This window comes from Ambystoma mexicanum, chromosome 7p (genome assembly GCF_040938575.1).
Source record: "Ambystoma mexicanum isolate Mex_15411 chromosome 7p, UKY_AmexF1_1, whole genome shotgun sequence".
NCBI classification, from domain to species: domain Eukaryota; kingdom Metazoa; phylum Chordata; class Amphibia; order Caudata; family Ambystomatidae; genus Ambystoma; species Ambystoma mexicanum.
This window is the reverse complement of record NC_090939.1, coordinates 818,689,336-818,715,996: the sequence shown is the minus strand read 5'-3', so window position 1 is coordinate 818,715,996 and position 26,661 is coordinate 818,689,336. Positions and strand designations below refer to the sequence as shown.

General features: G+C 43.6%; 1 protein-coding gene across 7 annotated transcripts in view; it reads left to right on the top strand.

Moving 5' to 3' along the window:
* The window catches only part of LOC138525572 (uncharacterized), a 1,145,196-nt gene that overhangs the window by 937,562 nt on the left and 180,973 nt on the right, over window positions 1–26,661 (top strand). For all 7 annotated transcript variants that reach the window (XM_069635615.1, XM_069635611.1, XM_069635616.1 and 4 more), the window contains one exon: window positions 6,023–6,121. In XM_069635615.1, coding sequence (XP_069491716.1) covers window positions 6,023–6,121 — 99 coding nt within the window. The remainder of the gene's footprint in view (window positions 1–6,022; window positions 6,122–26,661) is intronic.

The following is a 26,661-nucleotide window of genomic DNA, read 5'->3' as shown; positions in this document are numbered from 1 at the left end:
AAGTAGGAGGATTCTACTCCAGCTATGAGCTGGAGGTAAATGCGTAAACTTTATGACAAATTCTGCCAAAAATCTCCCAATGGAGTCCAATGGACGCCAATTAATGCAGATCAACACTGCCAATGGTCACTTGTGATCCGGTGGTACTGCCGGACCCACTGGCGGTAAGGGTAATACAGTTTGGAGTTATTTCATTGGATGTATCGCTGAGATACCACCAAACCTGTAATGAACCCCATTGTCCTCTGTTTTCGGACTAATGTCTACTGTTAGCAGGCTTTATTTGTAAAACGGTTGATAACAGCAGGTACATACTTTCTCTGGAACTTCAGCGCAGGTGTTTTAAAATGTTACTATTTCTTTTGATATGTACTGGAAAGGAAATTATTGCTTGCAAAAGCTTGTCTGCTTTGTTGTGGCTTGATACTGTTTTCATCCTCTACCTCAGCAGCAAAGTACTTATTCTGCATGTAGTTTATTGGACCAAGGACCTCCTAAGCAGTGCCTGTTAGCAAAGTTTGGTTTAGTTTTTAGTAATTCCTGAGCTGGACTTTCAGCACTGTACAGTTTATGCACAAGAATGTGCATAGTAGAGCAGTGCATTGTCAGCAATTTATTAAGATGAATAGGTGCTTTTGGAAGATGCTTGTGAAATTCAGCCGCAAGAATGTCCTTCTAATCCAGCGTGGATGCGAACAAGATAGGAGTCCATGTACAGAATCGTTTTGATTCTACTTTTGTCTTTTCCCTTTAAATGTCAATTGAAAAAAGTGGTAAACCAACGCAAATTGCAAATTGGCCATTTGTATACTGGATGTGAAGCCTGGATAAGGTTTTGGGAGTAAAATGCATTTTTTTCCATTTTGTTTCGTTTAACCATCTCATAGCATCTGCCTCTGCCATCAACATCCATTGCAATTGGATGCTTGTATTTGTGGTAGTAGGTAGAAGATTGCAGAACAGATCTCTGTTGCTAGTATGAAACCAATCTGCCTGACAAAAGTTGCTGTTATGCACGTTGACCTTGCATGTTTCTATTTTTTCTATTTTAGTAATGTATGATGCTGTTCTAGATTAGAATACACATTTCTCTATTTAATGCCAATGCATAGCCAGCTTTTCCTTTTAAAACCAGATTTTGAAGAGAGAAATGTTGGCACATCAGTTTTTCAATCAGATTTAGTGAGGACAAAATATATTTTCGAAAAGTAATCTTTTGGGGAATACTGTATCGATACCCCACTGACATTGGAAGATGTGCCTTCATTGTCTGTGATATGTGTTGGGTGTTAGCCTGTGATATGTGTTGGGTGTTAGCCCTCTGATGGCAGTGTTTTTATGTACTATTCTGGTGGTTGTTGGATTGCAGTAATTTTACTTTGCATGGCAAAATTAATCTCTTCTTTTGCTTGCACATTTTTAACAAACATTTCCAGAGATGGGTGAATGTATGACTGTATGACTGTGCCTGGTTTGTATCCGGATGTTGAGGTTTTTTTGGAGTTCTGCTTTTGTTGGCGAAAAAACAATGTTATAGTTTGGTCTTAGTAAAGTCTATTTAGTTCCTATGATTGGAATGTATTTAATAATTACTCTTTGACATATTGCAGCATACACATTGGGGAAATAGCAGGTATTGAATGCATTTCTAAATATATTGGGGTACATTCTCACAAACTAATGCAAAGAAAGAAAATGCAGAGGATAGATGTTGTTTGTTTGCATTCATTCAAAAATGAACAAGTTACTTTAAGTAGAAAGGTGTCTGCATATTTCTAGTGGGCTGGGCGGGGAGAGCAAAATAAGTGATATGAAGTACATCCTGTGTTGCTGATTCTTTTAGCTTGCATGCAGTTTCCAAGATGTAAAATATGTGCATTTCTTGTATATGGTATTTTAATATATGTTTATTTATTTATTTATGGTGGATTTGTAAGGGATTTATAGAGCAAGTAAATTGTGCTTCAAAGCGCCCACAGGGCAACAGGAAGGGAACATGGAAATTAAAACAAATATAACAATGAAAGAGTGGCGGACCTACTAGGCCTTGTGAGTATTCAGAATGTGCAAGTGCAGAGAGAGGGAGATGAGGGATTGGGAGTTCGGGGGGGGGTGCTAGGTGTATCTAGAGGGAAGTGCTAGGGAGTGAGCAGCTGTAAGTGCATAGGTGGAGTGGTCAGATACCAATAAATACCTAAGTGCAGGCCTGTGATGGCATAGGCCAGTGGGTGCCAAGGCAAAGTGCTGGAGGGGCGGAGGCTGGAGGTGTTTGGGTGTGGGACGCCAGTTCCCGGGAGGACACATAATGGCCCTGGCCCCCAATCTCAGAAACTGTGGGATTTAGCAGAGTAGGCAGGAAGGGAGGGAGGATGGGAAAAGGAAATTCTTTAGGAGCTTCCAGAATTTGAGGAGATCTGGCTCAAGATGAAGAGAAAGTGAGAGGCTGTTTCATAGGAGGTAGCCCGCCGAGGAAAGAGTTTGGCCACCAGCTCGCTGTTTAGTGAAGCGCTTAACACACAGAGAGTTGGTGCCGCAGGAACGTAAAGATCTAGAGGGAGAGTATTTAGTGAGAGCAAGTTGTGGATAGCATGGTCCACGGCCCCAGATAGCCTTGTGGATGACGCATAGGGATTTTAATTTGATCCTTGTAACAACTGGGAGCCAGTGGAGAATTTTATAGGGCTGGAGAGATGCGGTCCCTGGGTTTGAGGCCACGGATAAGTCAGGCAGCTCTGTTCTGGGTTAGCTGCAAGGGTCATAGAGAAGAAGAGGGTAGATTAAGGAAGAGGATATTGCAGTAATCTAGCCTAGAGAGAAAAAGTGCTCTAAAGACATTGAGCTTCTCGGGGAAAGTGAGGAAAGGAAGGATTTCTTTGAGGAGGCAGAGTTGAAAGTGGGAATTCTTGGCAAGGTCCTGATTCTGTAGGATGAAGGAGAGAGAGTAGTCGAAGATGACTCCAAGGTTTCTGGCTTCAGATGAAGGAGAAGGGAGAGAGCCCAGAGAAGATGGCCAGAGCGAGCGGCAGAAAGAGAGAGCAGGCGTCAGTTAGAAAGGGACTGGGGAGGATAATGGCTAAACAAATATTTTTACAAAAAGAGACTTTAAATGTACTAATAATTATGATTCTCATAGGTCAGAAATAAATACGATCAATGAGCAAAGCATGGCAATAATACTGGTATTGGAGAAAGCAACACATGAATGGATTTTCCAGACAGTATGTTTAGCTGCTTTATCTGGTCACCTCATGAACAGGGATATCATTTTGAGGATGCGGCAGCTGGTGCCAAATGCATTGGCATGTGCTATGATGTATTCCTGCCAAAGCACTTGACCTTAACATGATTGTGCTGAAGAATAAGTTATCAAAAGATGTCGGATGGGTGCTGGTGCAGTTCATGAATGTTAATAATTGAAAAAGTAAGTTATGCTTCATGAAAACAAAGTTTAACACATTGATACATGGTGCGAGGAGCACTACATTACGATTGGTCTAATTACACATGTGGATGATCCTTCCCTTTAATGTTATTAAATAGGTCTTTCAAAAGGTATAGAGGGGGTTTAACAGCCAATATGGTCCTTCAAAGAGGACTGCGGCCGGCCCACTTCAAATACCTTCAGTTCTTGTCTTTCAGGACTCAACAGCATTGAGCCAGCTTCTAGGAGCTTTCTACGGCAGTGATTTAGTGTCGGGTTGGTGAGCTGGGTGACTAAGTCCAATGCACAGTACAGTGCAAAAAGCAGGAAGTTTGGAACAGGGATGTGATGTCCAGGGTGGTGTGGCTCACAGCTGGGTTGAGGCCAGAGCCCAGCCCTAGACCTGTTCCTTGACTTCTGGGTTGACGAGGGCCCTGATGAGGGTCTCCAGGAGAATTATGAGTCATTCTTCTGCACTTCCATGCCAGGAAGGTTACCAGATGGCACCTGAAGGAAATGCTACTTCCGGTGAGCAGAATCCTGGTTCCAACAGCCAGACAGCAGATACATTGGTCCACACAGCAGCTTCATCCCAAATATACCCCAAGGATCATTGGGGACTAGAGCCTGCCTCTGTCTTGGAAGGCTCTGGTCTTCACCTCTATTCAACCCAAAAGGTTCCAGCAAATACTTCTTCAAACAGTGCCCAGAGATTAATCAACTATGGGGAGGATGTCCCCCTTTAAGTGGGCATAATTCTACAGAGGATTCGTCCACAGCAAATCTGTTGTTAACCAATCTTGGCTGCTGTAACAAGTGTCCTTTGCTGCTGTTGTCATACCCACAGTACCTTGTGTGCAGGAAGTGGGGATGGGGGATAGAAGTTTGGAATACCTTGCTAAATCCAAATGGTGAGACCCCTCCGCGGACTGAATCTCTTCTCTGGGCTATTCTAACTCTGCCCCCTCCTCTTTCTGCTTAATTCAAAATTACACCAGTAATCAGCACCTGATTTGAGATGGCCATTATCATGACAAGACTGTCTTCGAAGCACTGGTTCCCAGGGGACACTGCTCCCTGGAAGAAGGTGTGAACCGTCCTCAGAGGGACACTTATTTGGCTGTTCCCAGCATGTTTTATGGGGATGCACGCAGGCGAGGCAGCCAGGTAATACATACCAGGTTCTGTCACATATCACCAAACTGACAGCAACATTCCATCCAATGCTTCTGGCTGTATAATTGCATACTCCCAGTAGCCACCATGTCTTAACTAGCCATGGCTTCTATTTAGATACTAATAAGTGGCACCAGGCTCTTGGAATACACAATTACAATAGTTTAAACCAGAGGTGGAGATGGTTAAAAAGCCACCTCTGCCTTTTGGAACATTGCATTCCATTAGCTGTGTTCAGCAAGGCACATGTGACCTTTGAATCTGCTTTGCTGCCTCTGCAGGGCAATTGCTGTGGATGTCAGGAGATTGTCGCAGTGAGGTTAATGTGTACATTTTTTTTTTGGCATGGAGCTTTATAAAAGTGGGGTCTGATTATCAGAGCTCTCTTTCAGAAACAGATTAACCCACATCATGTTATGATAAAAAATCGAAAAAGCTCAGGATATCCCTTCCTCACCAGAGGGCATTCGGTCACAATCCCATATTCTCATTTTCTTTTGGGGACTTTGCTATGAAATGCCTGCCAGAAAGGCTGCGATGTTGACCTTCCCAGGTGTGCAAGCCTGCATATGGCAGGGCCATGTGAACGATATTGAGCGCAGTGCATGTGGGCTGATTGTCATGCTATGATCAGGATGTGTGGGTACCTCAAAACACCACCTGTGTTCTGCATCTTGTGGGGTCGAGCAGACAAAAAGGCCCATCATATACACTTATAAAGGGGCATAAAGATGGATTTACCTTGCACCCATCGATCCGATTTCACGCATCTGCATGCATCAAACACAAATTAAAACCCGTTTATTCATCACACAATCCCACCCATGCAGCTATTCTCACCCATGCCGCATTCCACCTAATCAAACCCATTGAATCCCATTCATCCGTCTATCTAATCGCACTCATCTAATCCCACACATACACCTGTTTACCCATGGATACACACTAATTCCCCCATTCATCTATCACAGCCATCCAGCTTCCACACAATCCCTTCCACCTATCTTTTTTTCTCTCATGCATGCAAATGCACCCAAACATCCATCCAATCACATCCATTCGCAGCCATCCAGCATCCTTTGAAACAATCCTGCTCATCAAACCATCCATCCATCCAACCTGAATTTCATCCATAAACAAACTTCAAGAAAAAAGCCATAGCTGTTGACTTTGCTAATACTTGTTTGTACAGCTCCCCATTGCTTGCAAACTAGGCTTGCCAAATACACGTAGCAATCATACCTGCACACACACGTTTGTTTAGTATTGTGGCCGCTGTTGATGAAGACGACACAATGCACTTTGGCACACTCTAGTGTGTAGTTTGTTTCCTCGTGCCCTAATCCATGAATTGTACAAATGCGCCAATGTCAGATCAACTGTGGCTGAACATAAACCACCATCTTCCTTGCAACCATTCTACAGGTATCCAGATCTTGGGAAAGCAAAGACAATAATGCCCCAAGTACGTCCAATGGACCCAGAACCAGCCGTGGTCATCGATTCTCTGCTTTGACCCCTCAGGTTAGTGTTGTAAAATAATGATTTGGTTTAGGCGTGGCAAAAATATATCATTCAGATGATACTGTATGATTTTTGGAAATGTATTGGTTCTGATCAAACCCCATATTGAGGTCAACGTCTGGTCAGATACACAATACTGGATTCAGTGTGAAGTATTACTTTTGGCAAGTCCTCCATGTCTCTGACATTAGGGTTATATTTTGAGTACATTGAGTACAAGTCATGTGAAAGTTTACATAACCCTATTGTTGGCCCTCAACCAGTCCCAATTACCCTATGATAGCACCTACAGAGTTCCTCTCTTGTACATTCTGCTGTCCTTACATACCTCACCTCTCATTTCCTTCTTGGATACTAATTGGTCAACTAGAGCTGTGCCATATACCCTTCCTTTTGACATTTCATTACTCAGCAGAACATATGTTCAGTAACACCTAAATAGGTTCTCCAAAATAATGCTACTTAAATTCCACCATAAACATAACATGTCATGAATCGAAAGCTTGGCATTCACCTTAGTTAATGGCATTGCTGTGGGCAGTTTTCATTTCATTGTGTTTAAGTCTGTCTCTGCTATTAAGAAGAGGGCCAGCAATAGGCTACTCAGTCTTGGTCCTGCCACCCAACGGAGCAATACAGACCAAACTGCTAGGCCGTGTCCTTTCTAGACATCAGTAGCAGCAACACAAGCCAGTGTTTGGCCTCGTTGGGAATCATCAGCGAGGTACAGTGCTTACAGTGTTAGGCCTAGTGAGCAAGGGAACTACCTCCTGGCATATCCCTCACAGTTAGGGAGACTCACAATATACACCAACATGTGATAATGGAAAGCCTCGAATTAATCATAACCACTGGATGTTCTACTGCACTTTCAGCTTCCATTATATCGCACCATGAATCATCCTTTCATTTGAATGATCCATGGTATGTTCTAGCAAAACAATAAAGAGTGACACCCGCAGGAGTCAACAATGGGCAAAACGCGGACTTTCCTTTATATGTCCATATGTACACCTGCTGTGAACTCTTGCTTGCATGAATCCCCGTGTTGTTATACATGTTTGATGTAAACCAAGCCAAAGTTGCGAATGATGCACATTTACTGTTTTGTGCACCTGGAATATAGTTATTGAAGAAAATAATATATTTTTTATTTCCAAATTCATGACTTGCATGGTAGTGGTCTGTTCAGCAAAGACTCTGTGTGTTGAAGAATGCATGTATGGGTCTTCAAAAGGCATGTGTCTTCCATGGTAGGTTTGCCTCTGTGCTTGAAGTCCATTCTGGTGTGAGTTTGTCAGGCTTTGTTACGAAGATTTGATTAAAACATGCTGAACGGGAGTTACTTGCAAGCGATCAGTGGTGTCAATAATACATATTTAATAGCTAGTAGAAATGTACATATGTGACATTGCAGGAGGAAGATCAAATCATTGGTTAGAATTATTCCTGATGCTCACCCTGTCACTGAAACAAATTATCAGTACAGATCAGACTGGCACATGCCATCCAAATAAGAAATAAGACTGGCACGTGCCATCCAAATCAGACTGGCACATGCCATCCAACTCCTTATGAATGACCTGCTGACTCTGCCTTCCATCCTGCACCCCTAGGAGTGTCTTGGTGACCGCAATCCTCAAAGAACATATTTTCAATCGCTGATCACCCCACTAGGCCCTCCTACCCCAAGCCAGGTTAGTAGCCCCTTTCCTCTCTTGTATCCCCTGGGGGTACCCCACATGCACAACTCTGTGTTGTTTCCCCGGAAAGTTGGTGCTTTATAAATCCCAGAGGTACATACATTGATTTAGATATTTACCTGACGGCAAGATTAATGCAACACATTGTATGGGACATTTCTAACCAAATCTGCCCTTATCACACACTTCTTATGTCACCCTAGTTACGTGAGTTGAGAACATTCCGTAATTCACATAACAAGCGATTGCAGCAAGCGAGCCATCCTGACCACAGATGCTTGTGTAGTCCACCTGCGGATATGATTTATAAAATCGAGCCAATGGTGCATTTATAGCACTGTTTTTCAAACTATATTGGCCAAAAAAGCTGCAGGTTTCACAGACCGTACAGAAGGGGAGCTGATGAAAAATCCAGTACTTCAGGGTCTGGCATAAATCCCAGCCTTTTTTCTCTGTACTTACACAATGGGCCTCATTACACGTTGTGCGGTAACCGTTGCCACCGGTATTTTAACGTGTCCGCCTTGGTGGATGGCGGAATTACCGGCCTACTCCGAGGTGAGCGGGGCCGGTAATTCCCCATTCACCAAGGCCCTTCCTCATTCCCATTTTTGCCCTCATAGGGCATAATGGGAATGGGGAAGGTGGTAATAACGGTACCGCAAATTGCGGTACTGTAATTAGTACCAAGGTCCCTATGCGGCACCCTACTTTAACAGCTGGTAAAACAAGCCGTTAAGGTCGGGTCCCGCAAAGGGAACTCCCAGTAACGCGGTAAGGGTTTACCGGTGCCCTTACCAGTACCGGTAAACCCTTACCGCCTACCGTGTAATGAGGCCCAATCAATGATATGCCAAGTAGAAAATGATGTGTCCAAAAGAACCAAGGGAAGCATAGCAGGCAAACAGACGCTATCTGATGCATGGGGTTGTTGCACAAAAACAATCACATAATGAATCGACTGCCAAGAGAAATAGCATTATCGTTACATACTATACCAGAAGATATGTTGGTCAGCTCACTTCCTCTGACAGGGAGGATTGCAGGACCCATAATCGCACCAGACCTACTCTTCTGCTGTCCCTATACTTTCCCCTGTCCGCCACTGCTGTGTTCCGCATGCCCACAAAATACTGGGACACGGGCCTTCCCATACACTGCAGTGTAGGACACAATAACAGGGACACAATATGCTGTGGTATGGGTAGTTCCACGTGGACTGCCTGTGGCATGTCCTGTGCACACTTTTATTGATATGGATTCTCCCAGATTCTTCCCTCCCATAGAAGGGTGGGGCGACTCCAAACACATAATGGCAGAACAACCTCCTTTATGTAGATCAAGGCATAATGGCAGTGATCCCTGGAGAGGGAGTAGCTGATGTGCTTATGCATGTGTGTGGCACCCAGAAATGGTGTTGCACATCATTATGTATTGATGTCAAACTGACTGACGAATATTAGGGTCTGATGAATAAAAGAAATGTATAATAGTTGTGAAGATAGGAAGTGGGGATTGGCGGTCACCCTGAAACAGGGAGAGTTACAGGGCCTCCTTGGGCAAAAGAAAATACAGGAGCATTTATGGTGAAGTAAAGGGAAGGAGAGCTTAGTGGCAGTGTGTAAAAAAGTTACAGATGAGTACAATTAGTAGATATCTGCGATTAGTCCCTCATGTCATATGGTGAGGGATGAAATCCTGTCCTGGAAGGCAAGTTACCCACAGGACTCTTGTTATAGGTAAATAGAAAGGAGGTATTCTGTGGAAGGCCCTGTTGTCCCAGGTAGGTACAACTTCCTTCAGAAGATGTAGCAGGTAGTGAAAAACGAAATCCTGAAAAAATATAAACTCTGCAAGTTGAAGGGCCAGTTCCAACTTAGAACAATAATCATTAAAGTGGAGACTGCACCTGTTAGGGTACATCACCATCAAGTTAGGAATGTGCTATTATTTCTCAGATCCATGTTACGCGTGCATATAAGTTGCCAGTGTAACAGTATAATTTCTAATTCATTCTTTTTTTTCATTTTGGTAACTTTTTATTAGAATTTTATAATACGACAATAGTGTATCTTACAAAACAGTGCAGTAATCCGTTAACCATATAGCAAAATACATAGAAGAGGGAGTGTTGAGAAGCTCCTAAAAACTATTCTAAATATGCAGAACATGACCGATAGGCAATATGATTGAGAATAGAAGATATGGAACTAAATGCTAAGGAAAAAAAAATGCAACAAAGGAAACTGCAATGTTGGCAGGTAAATAGGGGGAAGACAAACCAGAAGACCAATATAGTACAGACAAGAAACAATGGGAAGGGGAGGAAGGTACAAGGAGATAAATGAGGGTGATGTGGCACATAGAGTTTCATGAACGCAGTACAGATGGTATCAGGCATATCTGAAAGGTATACATATCCATAGAACATCTGAATAATTTAAAATACATGTAGAGGTTCACATTCCATGTGTAGTTACATTAAAACAATCCAAATAGCGAACATAAAAAGACCATTTAGCATTACACTTAGGCATAGAGTTTAGATTGTTAGCCGTGCATAGTTCCATTCTTTGTGTGTGGCATATGTTATTCCACCAGCCTCTGACAGATAGGGAGCAAAAGTCTTTCCAATTATCAGGTATAATTTTCAGTGCGATGATGATGAGTAGATCAGTATCAGGTGACAGGTTGGTAGTGATAGCAAGGCTTCCCATGAAAAGATTTAAGAAAGATAATGGATCATCAACCGAAAAAATCAGTTTAAGGCATTTCCATATACCCTGCCAGAACCTGAAATTAAAGGAGCAGTTAAAAAATATATGTTCATATGAGGCTGGAGCAGAGCCACAAGAACAACATGCATCATTGTTGCTTATTTTGGATTTTGCCAGTTTTTCAGGGGTAATACATGCTCTGTGCATAAAGAAGAAGAAATGTTGCATAATATTAGCAGATACAGATATGTTTTTGATTTTAGAGAAAAGGAGCAACCATGTATTGTCATCTAAAGTGCAACCGAAATCATTTTCCCATCTTATACGCACAGAGCATATCTTAAAGGATGAGGTGAGCATGCTGTAAAATTTGGAAGCCCTGATATCAGAGATCATGGTTCATTGCAGTAATCTGAAAGCATCAGGTGTAGGAATAGCATTAGAAAAATGATAAAGTGCATCAAAACAAGAGTTGACAAGATTATTATAAAAGTTGAAGTCAGTTTTGGGAATGGAGAATCGATTTTTGAATTGTTGAAAAGAAAGAATGGAAGGGCCGTCTATGATTTGTTTTGTAAATCTAATGCCTTTTTTCAACCAGGATTTCCGATTCAATGTTCTTTTATTAATCAAAATATTCTTGTTGTGCCATAGTAGAGGGGAGAGACATTTTTTGGGGAGTTTTATGTGCGGAAAGAGTTAGACTTGTATGGCCGAAATAGAAGGTTTGATGGGGTCGGAGATAGCCAAGGAGGAATGATTAAATGTATAGATAAGGTCAGCAATTTCAAGGGGATGAACCAGATGTTTTTCTAAAGTACACCATGTAGGAGTATCTGTTACTTCAGGGCACGCAAACCAATATCGAGATTGTTTCAGAAGAAAAGCAGAATTATATAATTTAAAATCAGGCAACTTAACCCCACCAATATCATACAGTGCTTTCAATTTTGCTAATGCTATTCTTTTAATTTTTCCTGTAACCCAGAGGAAGGTAAGCAGGATAGAGTAGATAGATTTAACACAAGGAAGGAGATATAGGGACAGAAAGGAGTTGCAGATAGTATAAAATAATTGGAGAAGGCATCATTTTTATTGTGTCGAGCCATCCCCGCCATGAGAGATAAAAGGGGGACCATCTGAAGGTAATGATTTAACAGATTGTAATAGAAAGTTGTTAAGTTTCCAACGAGAAGAGGATTTGTGCACATCTGAAAGACTAAACGAGGTACATACAGGGGGATGATCTGATATAATGATGCTCACTATCTTTGAGTCGAAAATAGAGCCTATAAGGGTTTTGGTAGAGAAAATATAATCGAGATATGAGAGAGTATTATGTGGGAGTGAGTGGAAAGTATAGTCAAGATGAGTGGGGTGGGATAGCCTCCAGGTATCTATAAGGGCAGTTTTAGCTAAGCATCCCAGAAAGGACTTGTGAGATTTGGTAGTTTTTAACATACAGCTGGATTTCGTGTCCAGAAAAGGGTCAAGGACCTGATGACATCACCACACATAATTAAATGAGTGAAGTTATTTTTAAGTATAATTTGTTTAATGGAGACCCAAAAGTTGTATAGTATAGTGGGACCATAGATGTTCAAAATGAAACGTGTGTAGATTCAATCAAGAGCTTAACCCATTCCCACCTCCCATTGACATCCACATCCTGGTCTAGAATTTTGAAGGGTAGCTTCTTACTGATTAATATGGCAACATCATTTTTCTTAGCGACTGCCGGACTAGAGACAATTTCCTTAACCCAGAGGGATTTAAGTTTCAATGCTTCTTTGTTAGATAAGTGTGTTTCTTGTATACAGGCTAGAGATGGGTTAAGGAGCAAGTTACTTACCTGTAACTGTTGTTCTCCAGCATGGGTCTGGCATGGATTCACATGCTCATGAATATTCCCCGTCGTCAGGCTGGGAATCTTCGGTAAAGAAAAAATCAATATCAGTTTCGTTTCTGATCTGTCTTTCTTAGTAGTAACCAATCACTGATCTCTGGGTCATACTGCCCCCAGCCAATGACTGCCCTCTCCCTAAGCCCCGCCTCTGGCAGCCATCTTCAGATTTGGTAGCACGCAAAGTGGCAGTATGACCAAGTGAAGAACCGCAGAGGGGTAGGTAGGAGGGTTCGCATGTGAATCCATGTCAGACCCATGCTGGAGAACAACAGTTACAGGTAAGTAACTTGTTCTTTCTCCAGCATGGGGTCTGGCATGGATTCACATGCTCATAAATAAAAGAATACATAGCAGTATACACATGCACAACCACGGGAGGTGGCAAAGGCTCAACATTAAGCATTACATCCAAAACTCAACATTAAGCAATTCTTACCTCCTCACCAGGCTCACCTTTAGGCGAACAGGTTGCGCAGCACTGCTTGGCCGACCCTGGACTCCTCCCTGGAGTCCCGATCGACGCAGTAGAATCTCGTGAAGGTGTGCGTCGACCTCCACGTAGCAGCCCTGCAGATGTCCAGCAGGGGCACGCCAGACAGGAACGCCGTAGTAGCAGCGATCACTGTGGTCGAATGGGCTCTTGAACGGCCGGGCAGCGGTCGGTTTGCCAACCGGTGACAGTGCATGATGCAGCCGGAGAGCCATCTGGAAATGGAAGTCTTCGAGAGAGCCTTCCCTTGATTCACAGACTCAAAGTTCACAAACAGTTGTGACGTCTTCCGAAAACTCTTCGTGCGGTCCACGTAGAACTTCAGCGCTCTAGCTACATCCAGCGACTGCAAAGTCCTCTCGGCCGGCGTCGAAGGCGACGGGAAGAAAACTGGGAACACCAAGGGCTCCAACCTCGTGTCATGAAAAGTAAAGTATGGAGGCTTGCAAGATAGGGCCTGGATCTCTCCCACTCGTCGTGCGGAGATGATGGCCACTAGGAACGCTGTCTTCCATGACAGGAACTTCAAAGGCGCCGAATGCATAGGCTCGAATGGGGCCCCCATGAGCCTGGTCAGCACCACATTAAGCTCCCACGCCGGGGCAGGAGCCTTCACCGGCGGGAACGATTGGAATAGTCCCTTCATAAATTCCTTCACCAGGCGATGAGACCACAAGGATGCCCGTCCAGTAGTCCTGGTATATCGGGAGATGGCAGCCAGATGTATTTTGATGGAGGTGTGAGCCAGTCCAGCTTTGGCCAGCGACAGTAGGTACGGCAGTACTTGAGGGGCCGTAATCCGCAGAGGGTTAATCTTCTGTGCACGGCACCAGACAGAGAACCTCTTCCACTTATGACCATAACACTTAAGAGTTGAGGACGCCCTGGCTTTTGCAAGAACCTCTCTGCAGTCAGCCGGGATATCGTACCCCCCAAACTCTAGTGCTGCAGCAGCCAGGCCTGCAAGTTCAGCGACTGTGGGTTGTGATGGAGAATGGCGCCCCTTCTCTGGAGAGAAGATCCACGTCCGCCGGCAGCCTAACTGGTGGGGACGTTGACAAGGCCAGAAGGTCCGGGAACCAGATCTGCCTCGGCCACGCCGATGCGACGAGGATCGTTCTGCACTGGGACTTCTTGAGCTGGTTGATGAGGCAGAGCAGCAGCGGCAACGGAGGGAACGCGTATAGAAACAGGCTGTCCCAGGGTAGCAAGAAAGCATCGCCCATGCTCCTCGACTGCGGGAACCTGCTGGCGAACCTCTGGCACTTGGAGTTCATCGCCGTCACAAAAAGGTCGATCCTGGGTTTTCCCCATCGTCGAAAGAGCCGGTCCACCTGGTCCTGCCGTAGTTCCCACTCGTGGCACGAGCGCAGCTCCCTGCTGAGTGAGTCGGCAATGGTGTTTTTTATTCCTGCCAAGTGGAAGGGAACCAGAAACATCCCCTGGGCGACGGCCCAGTGCCACAGATCCTGGGCCTCCTTGGATAGGGCTGGGGATCTGGTGCCCCCCTGCTTCCGTATGTAGAACATCGTGGTGGTGTTGTCGGTGAAGATCCTCACCACTTTGTCTTTGAGGGACGGAAGGAACGACTTGAGCACCCAGAACACTTCTCAGAGCTCCAGAATGTTGATGTGGAGAGATCTCTCCTCTGGGAGCCAAAGGCCTCTTGCGTGGAGATCTCCGGTGTGGGCCCCCCAACCCTCCAGAGAGGCGTCCGTCGTCACCGTCTCCTGAAATGCCGGAGTTTGAAAGTCTGTGCCTGTAGTGAGGTGAGCACGGGTACCCCACCATAGGATCGCCCGACGGAACTCCTCGTCGAGAGCGATCCTGTCCTCGAAGCAGCCCGTTGCCTGAAACCAGCGGGCGTCGAGGAACTTGCCTTCCTGTAGAATTTGTAGGGCCTCCACCCTCTTGTCGTCAGGTAGGAAGTCTAGCAGGGGAGCTATCTTGAACCAGAGCTCCCTGTTGTAGCGGGCCACGATCGCTAAGGCATTGGCCGCCTTAATCATCGTTGCCGCCGATGAGATGACTTGTCGTCCCATGGCGTCCAACTTCTTGCCCTCGCTGTCCGGCGTTGAAGTGGAAGTTGAAGCTGTCGCACCTGCTGCTTTCTTCTTAGCCGCTGCCGAGACGACAAAGTCCGGCGTGGGCTGGGCCCTGAGGCACAAGGGGGCGGCATCGGGGACTCGGTACTTCTTCTCGTACCTGTCCCTCTTGGCGGGTGTCGTGGAAGGGTTCTTGAGGACAGCAAGCCCCTCGTCCCAGATGTCATCGAGCAAAGACACCTCGAGCACCGTCTTCCTCTTGGCCTCTCGTCGTTGGTAGAGAAACCCTTCCTTTTTTTGTTCTTCAGGGAAGAGCTGGAAGAGCTCGGATGCCCTGGTTATCATGGCGTGAAAGGAGCTGATTTCGTCGGCTGGGGAAGATCGAGGGGGGGTGATGACGGGATGTCCGCTGTGTCATCGCCGCCGTCGTCGTCCGTCCCCGTCGCTGTATCCGTCACCGTATCCTCTCTAGGGTCCGGCGAGGGGGATGAGGGGTCCACAGGCCTCACGGGCATGAAGGGCGGAGAGGGGTGGACTCTCATCCGCTTGTTGAGAGGGTTTCCTGACAGGCCCAGTTCTGGATACTCCGTCGGGGTCCGTGGTAATCTCATCCTTATCTCGGTACATAAGGATTGGATCGCCAACAAAATGGCCGCCGAGCTATCCTGGGGCTCGGGTAATGGCTGTGACGGACGGGATGGCTGCCCCACTGGGCCCTCTTTGTCGCCATCGTCGCTATCTTCGATCACGTCAGCGGGGACCGTCCCCTGGGATCGAACCTTCTCGAACCTCTCGTTCAGGCCTATGAACTTCTCGCTGAGGCCCTTCTCGGTTTCCACCAGCTCCTCCTCGGAGGCTGATTCCGAGTCTATAATGGCCACCGCTCCCCCTCTTTTTCTGCCGGGGACTTCACGGGGGTCTTAACGATGGGCTGGAAAGAGGATTCCCTCTGCGGTGGCAGGGATACTCTGGGCCCAGAGGCCGTTTCCACTGGCGTAGTCTCAGCCGGCTTTGCCAGGGTCACAGCGACCACTTCGATAGAGGCCTTTGCCGGCTGGATCAAGGCCCTCACCACCTTAGGTGCGTCCTGGGCCTTTGCCTTGGGGGGAGAGTCAGCGCCTCGCTCCCCCTTCGAGATCGACCGGGGCTGCTCCAGCAGCTTTCCTGGGTTCTCGGACTTCCTCTTCCCCGAACCAGAGCGCTGGCTCGTGGTTGAACGTGCCGGGGAAGTCGTGCCCTGCCTGGCAGCCAAAGAGCCCGACCTTTCGGCGCTCCCGGTGCCCGCGGACTCGCAGAGCTTGGCCTTCTGTTGGGCCCCCGTCGCCGGGGCGCCCTCAGGACTTAGAAGCCCGCTCAGACTTTTTCTTCGCCTTCTCACCTGCTGTGCCCTTCTCCAGCCAGGCGGCGAGGCGGGAACGACGATCTTGTTTGGTCCGTTCCGAAAGGTTCTTGCAGAACGCACAGTCCTTCTCCATGTGCGTCTTGTCCTCATGAAGGCAGTAGAGACATCTCGAATGCTCGTCCTCCTTGAAAACGTTTTGTAATCTGCATCCAGGGCAGCACCTGAACAGCTTGGATCCGGGCGTCGAGCTTCCCTTGTCCTTGGCCATGTCCGTTAAGGTAGGCCGCAGATCTTCCAGAATCCTCCAAGAAGCGTAAACTCGACGAAAACTTCACCCTTGAGGGGCATAGAAGAATTTCGAAACGGGTCCCCGTTATCGGAAGTAGAAACGGTGGAGCTTGAGGCTCGATTAAACCGAAAAAAATTAGAAAATCTCCTGAAAAAGTGCAAAAACGCAGCAAAAACTCCAGAGCTAAAGCAGGAGGACTCCCAACACTTGAGCATGCAGTAAAAATCTGAGGATGGCTGCCAGAGGCGGGGCTTAGGGAGAGGGCAGTTATTGGCTGGGGGCAGTATGACCCAGAGATCAGTGATGGTTTACTACTAAGAAAGACAGATCAGAAACGAAACTGATGCTGATTTTTTCTTTACTGAGGATTCCCAGCCTGATGACAGGGAATATTCATGAGCATGTGAATCCATGCCAGACTCCATGCTGGAGAAATTCATTAAGGTGTGAAATGATCTTGCATCTTTCGATGGGGTTATTGCAGCCTTTGATGTTCCATGTAACACATTTAAAAATCATTTAAGCATTAGAATAATGACAGAAGTATAGCCAAATACCATAGTATATACAGAGATTTAGTGCCATAAAGATCTAGTTAAAATCAAATATATTTAGGGGGAGACACATAAGGAAGACACATCCGGAATCAGGGAAGGAAGTAGGGAGTCTAATCATATACAGATAATTTAGATACTAGAATTAAAAGCTGATGTATGGATCAGGCTTGGGTCAGGACAAAAAAAGGAACAAAGAGAATTGCAGAGAAGGGTGATGCCTGCTGAGTCGTCAAAAGGAAAAAGAGCGACTCAGAGTTGAAGAAGGACGCAACAACGGCACCCGTCCCACCAGGTTATAATAAAAGGATAATCAGGGCATTACATGGAGTAAAGCCGAACATGAGAGAAGATGACATAGTCAAGTAATGGAAGTAGTGGAGGTACTAGCAGGAGAAGATGTGTCCATGACTTCAGATTTGATGGGGCGTATAAAAGCTCTTAAGTCAGCAGGATCATTGGACATGGCGGTACGACCTTCATGTGTGATTTTAAAGGGGCATGGATGGTATAGACCGTATCGACTATTGAGCTGCTTCAAAGATGGACGAAAGGACAGGAATACTTTTCTACATTGGGCTGTACTTTTGGCAACCTCTTGTGAAATAAATATCTTATTGCCATTCCAAATGAGGGATTTGCATTTGTTAGCAGTGGATAGAATGAGCTGCAGTTGGGAGTATTCCAAAAGGTAGAAAATCAGTGTTCTGAACGATGTATGTGGAGAAGTGGAGACAGACAGTTGACCAATTCTATGAGCTCGTTGAATATTGAGTACTGTTTCCAAAGGTAGGTGAAGTAAGGTTGGTAGGAATTTTTGCAGGAAAGCAATGGTATTGACTCCTTTGGATCCCTCCGGCAGGCCTGAAGTTCTGAGATTGTTAAGTCGGCTTCGAATTTCTAAATCTTCATTGTGCCTCTGAAGATCTTTGATAAACTTCTCAAGTTGTGCCACTCTGGGGGATACATCTTCCACAAGACCAACTCTTCTTTCCACCTTGTCCATTCTATTTTCGAAGCCCTTCCATCTGTCATCTAATTGTTGTAATTTTAGGTTTGTGGTCTCAATGAAGGGTTTAAGTGATCTGATTTCTGATAATATGGCTTCAATAGCTGGATCTGAGATGCTTAGCGGGGGTGGTGAGTCACTTTTAGGTCTCTTAAGGTTAGTAGATGAGATATTGGATTCTTTTGTAGTAGGCCCGCATTTTTGAGAGTTTTTATTGGAGGCCATGTTGGCAACTGAGATAGGTAGGAATATATTCAATGTAAAGATAGTATAAGTATATAGAAGCTTGAGAGCAAGGAAGGGTGTACATAAACAGGCGCTAAAGGTAATGTTCATCAATATTGTGGTGCCACTTCCAATAAAAGTAAGGAGTAATCTTCATAAAGGCCCGGAGTAATGTACTCAGTTCAGACTTACTCTCTGCGAACTGTCAATGTGGCGTTATTTCCTATAGTTTACAGTTTTTATCTCCATATTATGCAGACTGTATTTCTTCCGATAAAGGAGTTAAAATGAAAACACCAGAGGATAATAAGGAGTAAACCAAGGACATGAGTTGTGAAGTACCACCAGTCACGTCTTAGTGGTAAAGCACCTAGGTTCTGCACTCTGATAATTAGATAAGTATTTGCGTGAGTTTACATTGACATCAGTATAGAAGCACAAAAATAGTCCAGGTGCATTCAGTAAAGGCCAAACAAATAGTTCATGTATATTCAGAAGTGGCCAAAAGGTAGTCAAATATTTTCAGTAGAGGCCAGAAGATAGCAGAAGAAAAGGTGATCATTTAAAGCGTTGGGCAATGTCACCAAATATCTACCAGCTTGTGTTAAAATACATAGAGAAATGTCACTATATGTCCAACAACTTGTGTTCAGATACGTAGGTACAGGCTTATCCCTAATAAACTGTGCAGAGGCACATGGATTAGCAGAATTAACATTATGACTATATATTATATTAAGGGATAATTCTATGAACAATAGGTGTTGTGAGGAGAAATAGCACCAGATGGCGTTTATAATAATTGTTTCCCATAACTTATAAGGCTTTACAAACTTAAATTGAATTATGAAGCGCTACGTTATGAAGAACGCTCTTCTTTATAGTTGCCTATGCAGTTGGATGCAGGCACCAGTGGCGGCAATGTTGTGGAGGAGGGGCCGACCAGGCCGCAGCCGGCACGTCACAGTGGGTGTAACGCTGGATGTTTGCACAGGGAGGGTGGATACTTAAGGTAGCAGCTGTCAGTGTAGAAGCGTTGGAATCCAGTTCAGTCGAAAAAAAAGGCGGAACAGCACCTGAGTACAAGTGGCAGCTTCAGTTCAGGTCATTCAGCTGAATAAAGGTATAGGAAGAAGCAGCGGAAAGTAGAATTAATGCCCTATGTTATTATACGTGGGATGCGTGGGATGGAGCGGCAGAGCTAAAATGGCCAACTAAGCGGCCATCTTCTTTGGCATTCGACCACGCCCTCTCTCTAATTCATTATTACCTAAAACACGTGCCCATACAAACCATCTGTCGTGTTAGTGGGTTGTGGTCACTGCATTTACGGAAGCTTCTGAAATCTGTTTTTTCAGAAGCTCTCAAGTCTCAATCGAAAGACTTTAAAGAAACGCCTATTGGGGTAAAACAGCACAGGGGAAACCCCAAACCAAGACCACTCCAATTTCAAACTGATTTGGAATCGAAACATGGGCCAAGCTTTCTAAATGAATGCAAATATTTAACCATTAGGCATGTTTATATCTACTCAATGAATTTGAATTGAATTTTCTGTTATAAATCCCTCCTGATGAGTCAATAGATTTGGTGAAACACGTGTAGAGGGCACTACTCTTTAAGAATAATTTTTGAAGGATCATTTTTGGAATTTGGAATAAAAAAGCCTCATGATACTACAAACATGGTTTTTGGAACATCATTTAACCTATAGTTAGCGTTAACTTCAGGTGCGCTAGAAGGTGACTTGAAAATTCTGTTCTCTTATACATCAAACTCATCGTTAGCGAGGGACACTGAAGATACCGGAATGGATTCTGGCCTTTCAACATTTTATCAATCAGTCATCCTTCCAAAACAACATTTTCAGACAGGGGGTCAAAGAGGGCAAAAAAGAAGACAACATGTGCACAGACCAGAGAAGTAATACATGCCAGTGGAACAACCACCAACAATGGACCGTTCTCAGCTGTTAGCACCTATTATAAACATATCTAACTATGTGGTAAAAGAGGCAGAAGTCACCCCACTAACCAAAGGATTAAGCTATGTACCCACATGCAGAGCAGATGTGTTAGAGACTGAGTTAGACCTTTTTATGTTTGAAGTTTGAACTTCTGGTTGAAATATTTCTTTGATATCTATATTACTGCACAGATTATGTAAGTGAGCCAAATTTCAACCATAATATGGCTCATCTTAAACCAGGCTCTTAATTCATACCACCTATTACCATCATTGCACCTGAGATCATTTCATTTGAAAACAGAGTGATCAGAGAGAAGAATTATGCTATCAAGCACAAAAACTATAGAGCAGATAATTTGACAAAAGCAGAGAGAGATGCTTTAAAAAATACAAAAAAACTGCCACTTAATAAAAAGCCATGGGTTGTTTCATCTCAACCATTGATTGCCTTTAAAGGAGAGACAACTTGAAGTTAGTGCATACCTACAAAAACACACATGAAGATATAAGGCCCACAAGAATATTGGGGCTACCACCAATACAGGGGCTTTTAAATGTGGCTCCTGTGCTACTTGTAGATTCACTAAGACAACAAAGATTTTTGAATATAGGGAGATCTGTATGGTTTCTGACCAAAAGCCCATCATACCAGCTGTGTAAGCAGAAATGTAGTCTACATTATAAAATTCCCATGTGACATTACAAACATGGAAAAACTACAAGAACAATTAAACGGAGAATCTCTGAACATGCATGAGAAACAAAGTGGTAGGTACACTTCTGGTAGAACACTGTGAAAGTAATGCCTCACACTGACAAAAATGTTCAGTGTTTAGTTGTACAAGAGATCAGGCCACACCCGAGGGATGGTACTATTGACCAGACCAATCAGACTTGAACAAAGGTGGATTCACTGTCTAGACACTGTTGAACATGGACTTAATATTTGCATTGTCTGGAACAATACATTATGACAGTACAGTAGGTATTAGGAATAAACACATTATATCACACGTTGTTATAATGCCTAATCTATATTGCATGAGACAAAACGTCATTGGTGAGTATTTGAGAAATAGTTTTCATCTTGACAGTTAAACGCCACTAAATCAACTTTTATGCAACTTAGAGTGAATAATCTTCATTTGTGATTTTTTTCTATGTAATTGTTATTGAGCTAAATACTGGAAGAGGGAGTGTGAAACTCTATAAGATACATTGTCCACTTTGGGATATTGTGATAAAATGTACCACAATCATGTGTCTAGACCTCATAGACTAAGCATGCAAATGCTATCCTATGGAACTGTATACATACACATATGTTTTGAAGTACACAAGATATTTTACAGCCAATCATTCTGAATATTGTTATTATGAAATGTAGTGCTCCAAATTGGATTCTTAGTTCGATCTATATGTATATGTAAAGGGGATGTTACACTCAAAGATGACGTTTGCTAGTAGTCTACACTGTGGCAATTTATACCCCCAAATGGCTGTCAGGTCCACTAGAAAAAAGAGAAGCATGAGTAAGGTAAAGTTGCTCCACAAGATGGGTGGATGTTTTATATTCAAGGGATAGAAAGTTTTAGTGTAGAAATAAGTGAGTGCTGAATTTTGGGTGGTGGCAAATGCAGAAATTAATTATATGTTTTCCTTGACTATAGTGTATGCAGGAAAGAGGTCTGACCCCTCTCTAAAATGGGGGAGAAAGATTTAAACTTTGTTTGGTCAGGAGTCTGCAGGTGAGGTAGTTTGGAATCTTTTGAAAGGTTCTAATCTGCCTTTCATCCAATGAAGTCAAACTGGCAGGTCACAGTTCATTGGGCTAAGCAATAAGGCACTTTTGAGAAGGTTCCTGAACACTAAACCAGCCAACATTCAATTTGGCCAATTCGCAGGTTCACCAACAGATTGCAGCGTCCAAAGATAAGTGCTTAAATAAATAATTTATGACTGAAGAATGTATTGATGAAGAATAGAATAATTATGACTTGGTTAAGAAAACTGCATATAGTTAATGTCACATGCTGTAACTCGAGGATTGAGTTGAAGAGTTATCTGCAGTAAAGAAGTGGTCGTGGAATGTGTCCTTTGACACTGAACCAGCAGGATATATGTTATTTAAAAATTGCACAAATTAATATTGATGGGCAGCATTTAAGTTAAGGCATGGGTAAGCCAGTGGTCGAAGTGTACGAAAAGAAGTAGTGGAACTATGTTCCCTACTGGCCTGCACCTCTCCCCAGAAACACCATCACCACGCCCCCTCCCATGCACAATACAAACCTCAAAACACATGTGCCTGTTGTTTAAAGGAACGTCCAGTGCATTGCACTGAAAGTGCAAGCTTCAACGTATTCCTACACTTTTATTTTAAAATGAAACCATTCTGGAACGTTTTCTTTTTAAAATAGAAGTATAGGAACGGTAAAACGTAATTAAAAGAAGTAGAGGAGCACCGCTCCCGACTGCTCCCGCCCACTTTGACCACTGGGGTAAGCGCGTGAAGCAGCAAGGAAGGAGAGCAGTCCTAAAACTGTGGCTAAAGCGCTGAATGCGAGCAAGCCAGAGAATATAGAGATTCACGTCTCAGACAAAGCAGCGGTTCCTTGGGAAGATTAGAGAAGGGCACCTTGCGATGTTTGCATCCTTCATCATGTGCAACACCATTTTGTTGAGCGTGCACTTTCCATGCATATTGGAAGGCAACAACTGTATTTCAGTGAGCCAGTAAATGTCAAGGGAAAGAGGAGGAGCAGTTTCTGATCATGAGAAGAGCAAGCACAATTTAAATCTCGAAAGGATCATATTCCCACACACAAGTTGCATCGACAGTCACGGAAGGAGCCTAGTAAATGTAAGAAAGCAAGCAAGAGAAAAGCTGGAGAATTGTATATAGTAGAGCTAACAGACCAAGGCCAAGCCAAGAAAGGAACATCTGAGATATGTACTAATTATTTTATTTATTTATTTGTTGCGCGCCATAGTCCGGAGGCCTTAGGGCGCGGGGAAGAGAGAATAAGAAAGAGAAAGGAGGAATGAGAAAGGACAAGGAGTCCAAACTGACCAAGAATGACCTAATAGAATAATATGGTCTTTAATGCTTTTCCAAAAGCAGTAACATTTTCTTCACGCCACTGGCTTACTGCCAATTTATTCCATGCCAAAAACTGCCTTCACTGGGTACGACCATTCTTTGCCCTTTGCCCGTCTGTATCTAGGGCATGTCAGTGCATGTATTTCTTAGATCTAGTATCCCTATTAGAGCTCTGAACAATATGGCACTCTTTCAAGTATCTAGGTGCATTTCCAAAGATGCTTCATGGTATTAACTTTAAACTCTATTCTGGCCTCTACAGGGAGCCGGTGCTGTGCTCTCCTATGCAATAATATATGTTCATGTTTCTGGAAATTTTTTATAACTCTGACAGCATCATTTTGCAAAATCTGTAACTTTTTTAAACCGGATTTTCTCGCTCCACATAAAAAAGCATTACAATAATCAAGCCTTGGCATGATCAAAGCTCTGACCAAGGTGACGCAGTTGGTATCAGAAATAAAAGGTCCACAAGGTGCAAGAGCCCCAGGTAATACTGAGTATTTTTCATCATTACACTTGCAACTTGGGCTGTAAGTAAGTAAGCTATGCCTCAATTATAATACCAAGTGTTTTAACCTTGTTTACTGTTTTTATAGGACGCTGGTTTATACAGAGGTTTGCATATGAGGTTCCTAGTTTTTCTCTTGCTTGAGCTGATCCATAGACAAGAAATAGAGTCTTCTCGCTATTAAGACAAAGACCATGTTCTGCCATCCAGATTTGTATCTTTTCTTATGTGGATGCAACAGAGCTAGCATCCTTTGCGTAGTCTCCACTCAGCTCAAAGACGAGCTGTGTATCCTCTGCATAGTTAGTAAAGTGGAGCCCAATAGAGTCTCAAAGATCACACAGCGGGCAGCAGAAAATAGTAAAGAGAGCGGGAGATAAACATGCCCCTTGTGGAACTCCACATGTGATAGTCTCTGGTTTAGAGAAGGCATTTCCCCAAACAATCTTGGACATCCCGTTACTAAGAAAAGCCCTAATCCATGCAACTGTGCTTACAGAACAATTGCCAATTTCCCTCAGTCTTTGAATTAGTTTTGTGTGATCTACAAGATCAAAGGCTGCTGAAAGATCTAGAAGCATCAGCATCCCTGGTATTTTAAATGCACAGTGAACGATATAAGAAGAAAAACCTAAAAACAGCAAAAAGAACATTGCATAAAGCATTCAAGAAAGGAAAAACATCTCTAAACCTTATGCAGAGGTTATCAGGTATAGAGAAAACCCTACTGTTTGGGAGAGACTGTAATATGGGGTTTTAATCATCTCAGAATCCCTTCAGTAATGTAGGCCTTGCTGCAGATCCAGAGCTGGGTCAATGAGAGAATATTATAGGCAGGACGAGCTTGTTGTAATCTGATTGTGTGTTATTTAGTCCACTCCATCTTTTCCCTCAGGGGTGTTACGTCTGTTGCTGAGTACTGAGCAGCTGCAGGTAGAACATCTCTGGTGGGACTGGTGGGATCTAGCAACCTCTGCAGCAAGACTTCTAGGGTCCTGACAATGATATCCTTCTAGTCATTCAGCACTGCTCTAGTTTACCTGCGGTCTATGCTGTTGTTAAAAAAACAAGCTGCAGCGCCAATGCCAGATTACCCCTATTTCACCTTCAGAGACACTCCGTACCTCGCAAGAGTTTTGGGGGATTGTAGTGCAAAAAATAAAAGCTGCAGCACTATGGCCGGCAATATTCTATGTCTGAAGGCATGGGTCCTTTCAGCCGATCCGTACCCAAATTGAGACGCTTTTTCATCTTCTCAGTAAGGTAGATGAGTGCTTACAGCCACACATCGGCTTAGGACATTCAGAAAATAGGTCGTAGTTGAATCCTCCTAAAATGTTTTTGTTTTGTAGATAAACAGCAGGATCAAATATATGGATTTAATGTTTGCAGCACAATGGATATGCAGTTAATATGGCCACAGTGAAGGTCAATACAACTCCTTAAACTGACAGAATGCAATACTTGGAAATTCCTGAAGTTTGATGAGTACATTCATACTAGAGTCAGGGCTATACGGTTGCACTTTGGGATACTTAGTAGGCACAACCAGGAACAAACTTTTGTTTTTGAAACTGTTGTTTATTATATTTTTTTCAACAATATCCAACATCATATGTAATTGTCACCATATAGTACAGGGGGTCCCTTTTGGGGCAAAAAGAGGAAATAAATAAGACCATAACTACCTTTCATTAAATCCCCTCTCACTCTTCTCAGTAGCAATCTTTTAATTCATTGTTTTGACAGTGTGGTGATGATCCCACATTTTTACGTGGGAATTAATTAATTGTGCAGTAAAGGTTGCTGTTAATCACGATGAAGGCCGTGTTAAAGCCCTTAAGACAAAGGGAGCAAGAGAAAAAGAAGTGCACAGTGGATCTACAAAGAAGAGGCATGGTGGCGCCGCTTGATGAGTGGGAAAAACATACAGATAGTGATCGCGGTAGCCAAATTCTTCCAAAACCTTGGTCTGGACAAACCACTCATGAAGGAAACAGAGTAACAAATCTTAGGGGAAATGAAAGAAAGGGACAATGAACTTATTTCTCCATCTTCTCCATCCCCTTCATCTTCTTCAATGCTCGCTCTTTGATGGACTGAAAGTAAAATCAGAATCAATCTTGCAAAAATTGTTGCACAATTAAGTCAAGTAAATAAAAAAATAAAAAATTAAAAAGTAAACAATGTGCCAAAACACAGCGTGTTGTCAGATTGATAAGATATTAAAAGTGAATTCTTCACATCAATTGTTAATGGTAATTGACACAATAGTGACCTTGGCCTGAAAAAGTCCAGATGTTTCAATTTAACCTATTGATGCATTATTACATGTGTACCCACGTAGAGAGATGTTTTTATTGAAATGTATTGTATGAATCTCTTCAAATAAAGAATGTTTTGATTCCGGTGTATACTTTTGAAATTGAAGATTGTTGACTCTTCACATTGAAATACCTTCATATTATGGTCCTTGGGATCAAGATGTTATGTCAGGGACCACATTGTTTCGAATCCTGCAGAACCTAAGCAAGGTGCACACACTAGGGGATGCACTGGTGAGCTCCTGAGGTAACCTCAGAAGATCATCCCGGAATTAGGAAGACTTTGGAGAAGTTGCTTTGAATTTTGTACTGACCCGACAAAGGGCTCTAGGTAGAAAGTCATTGCAAAGGTTT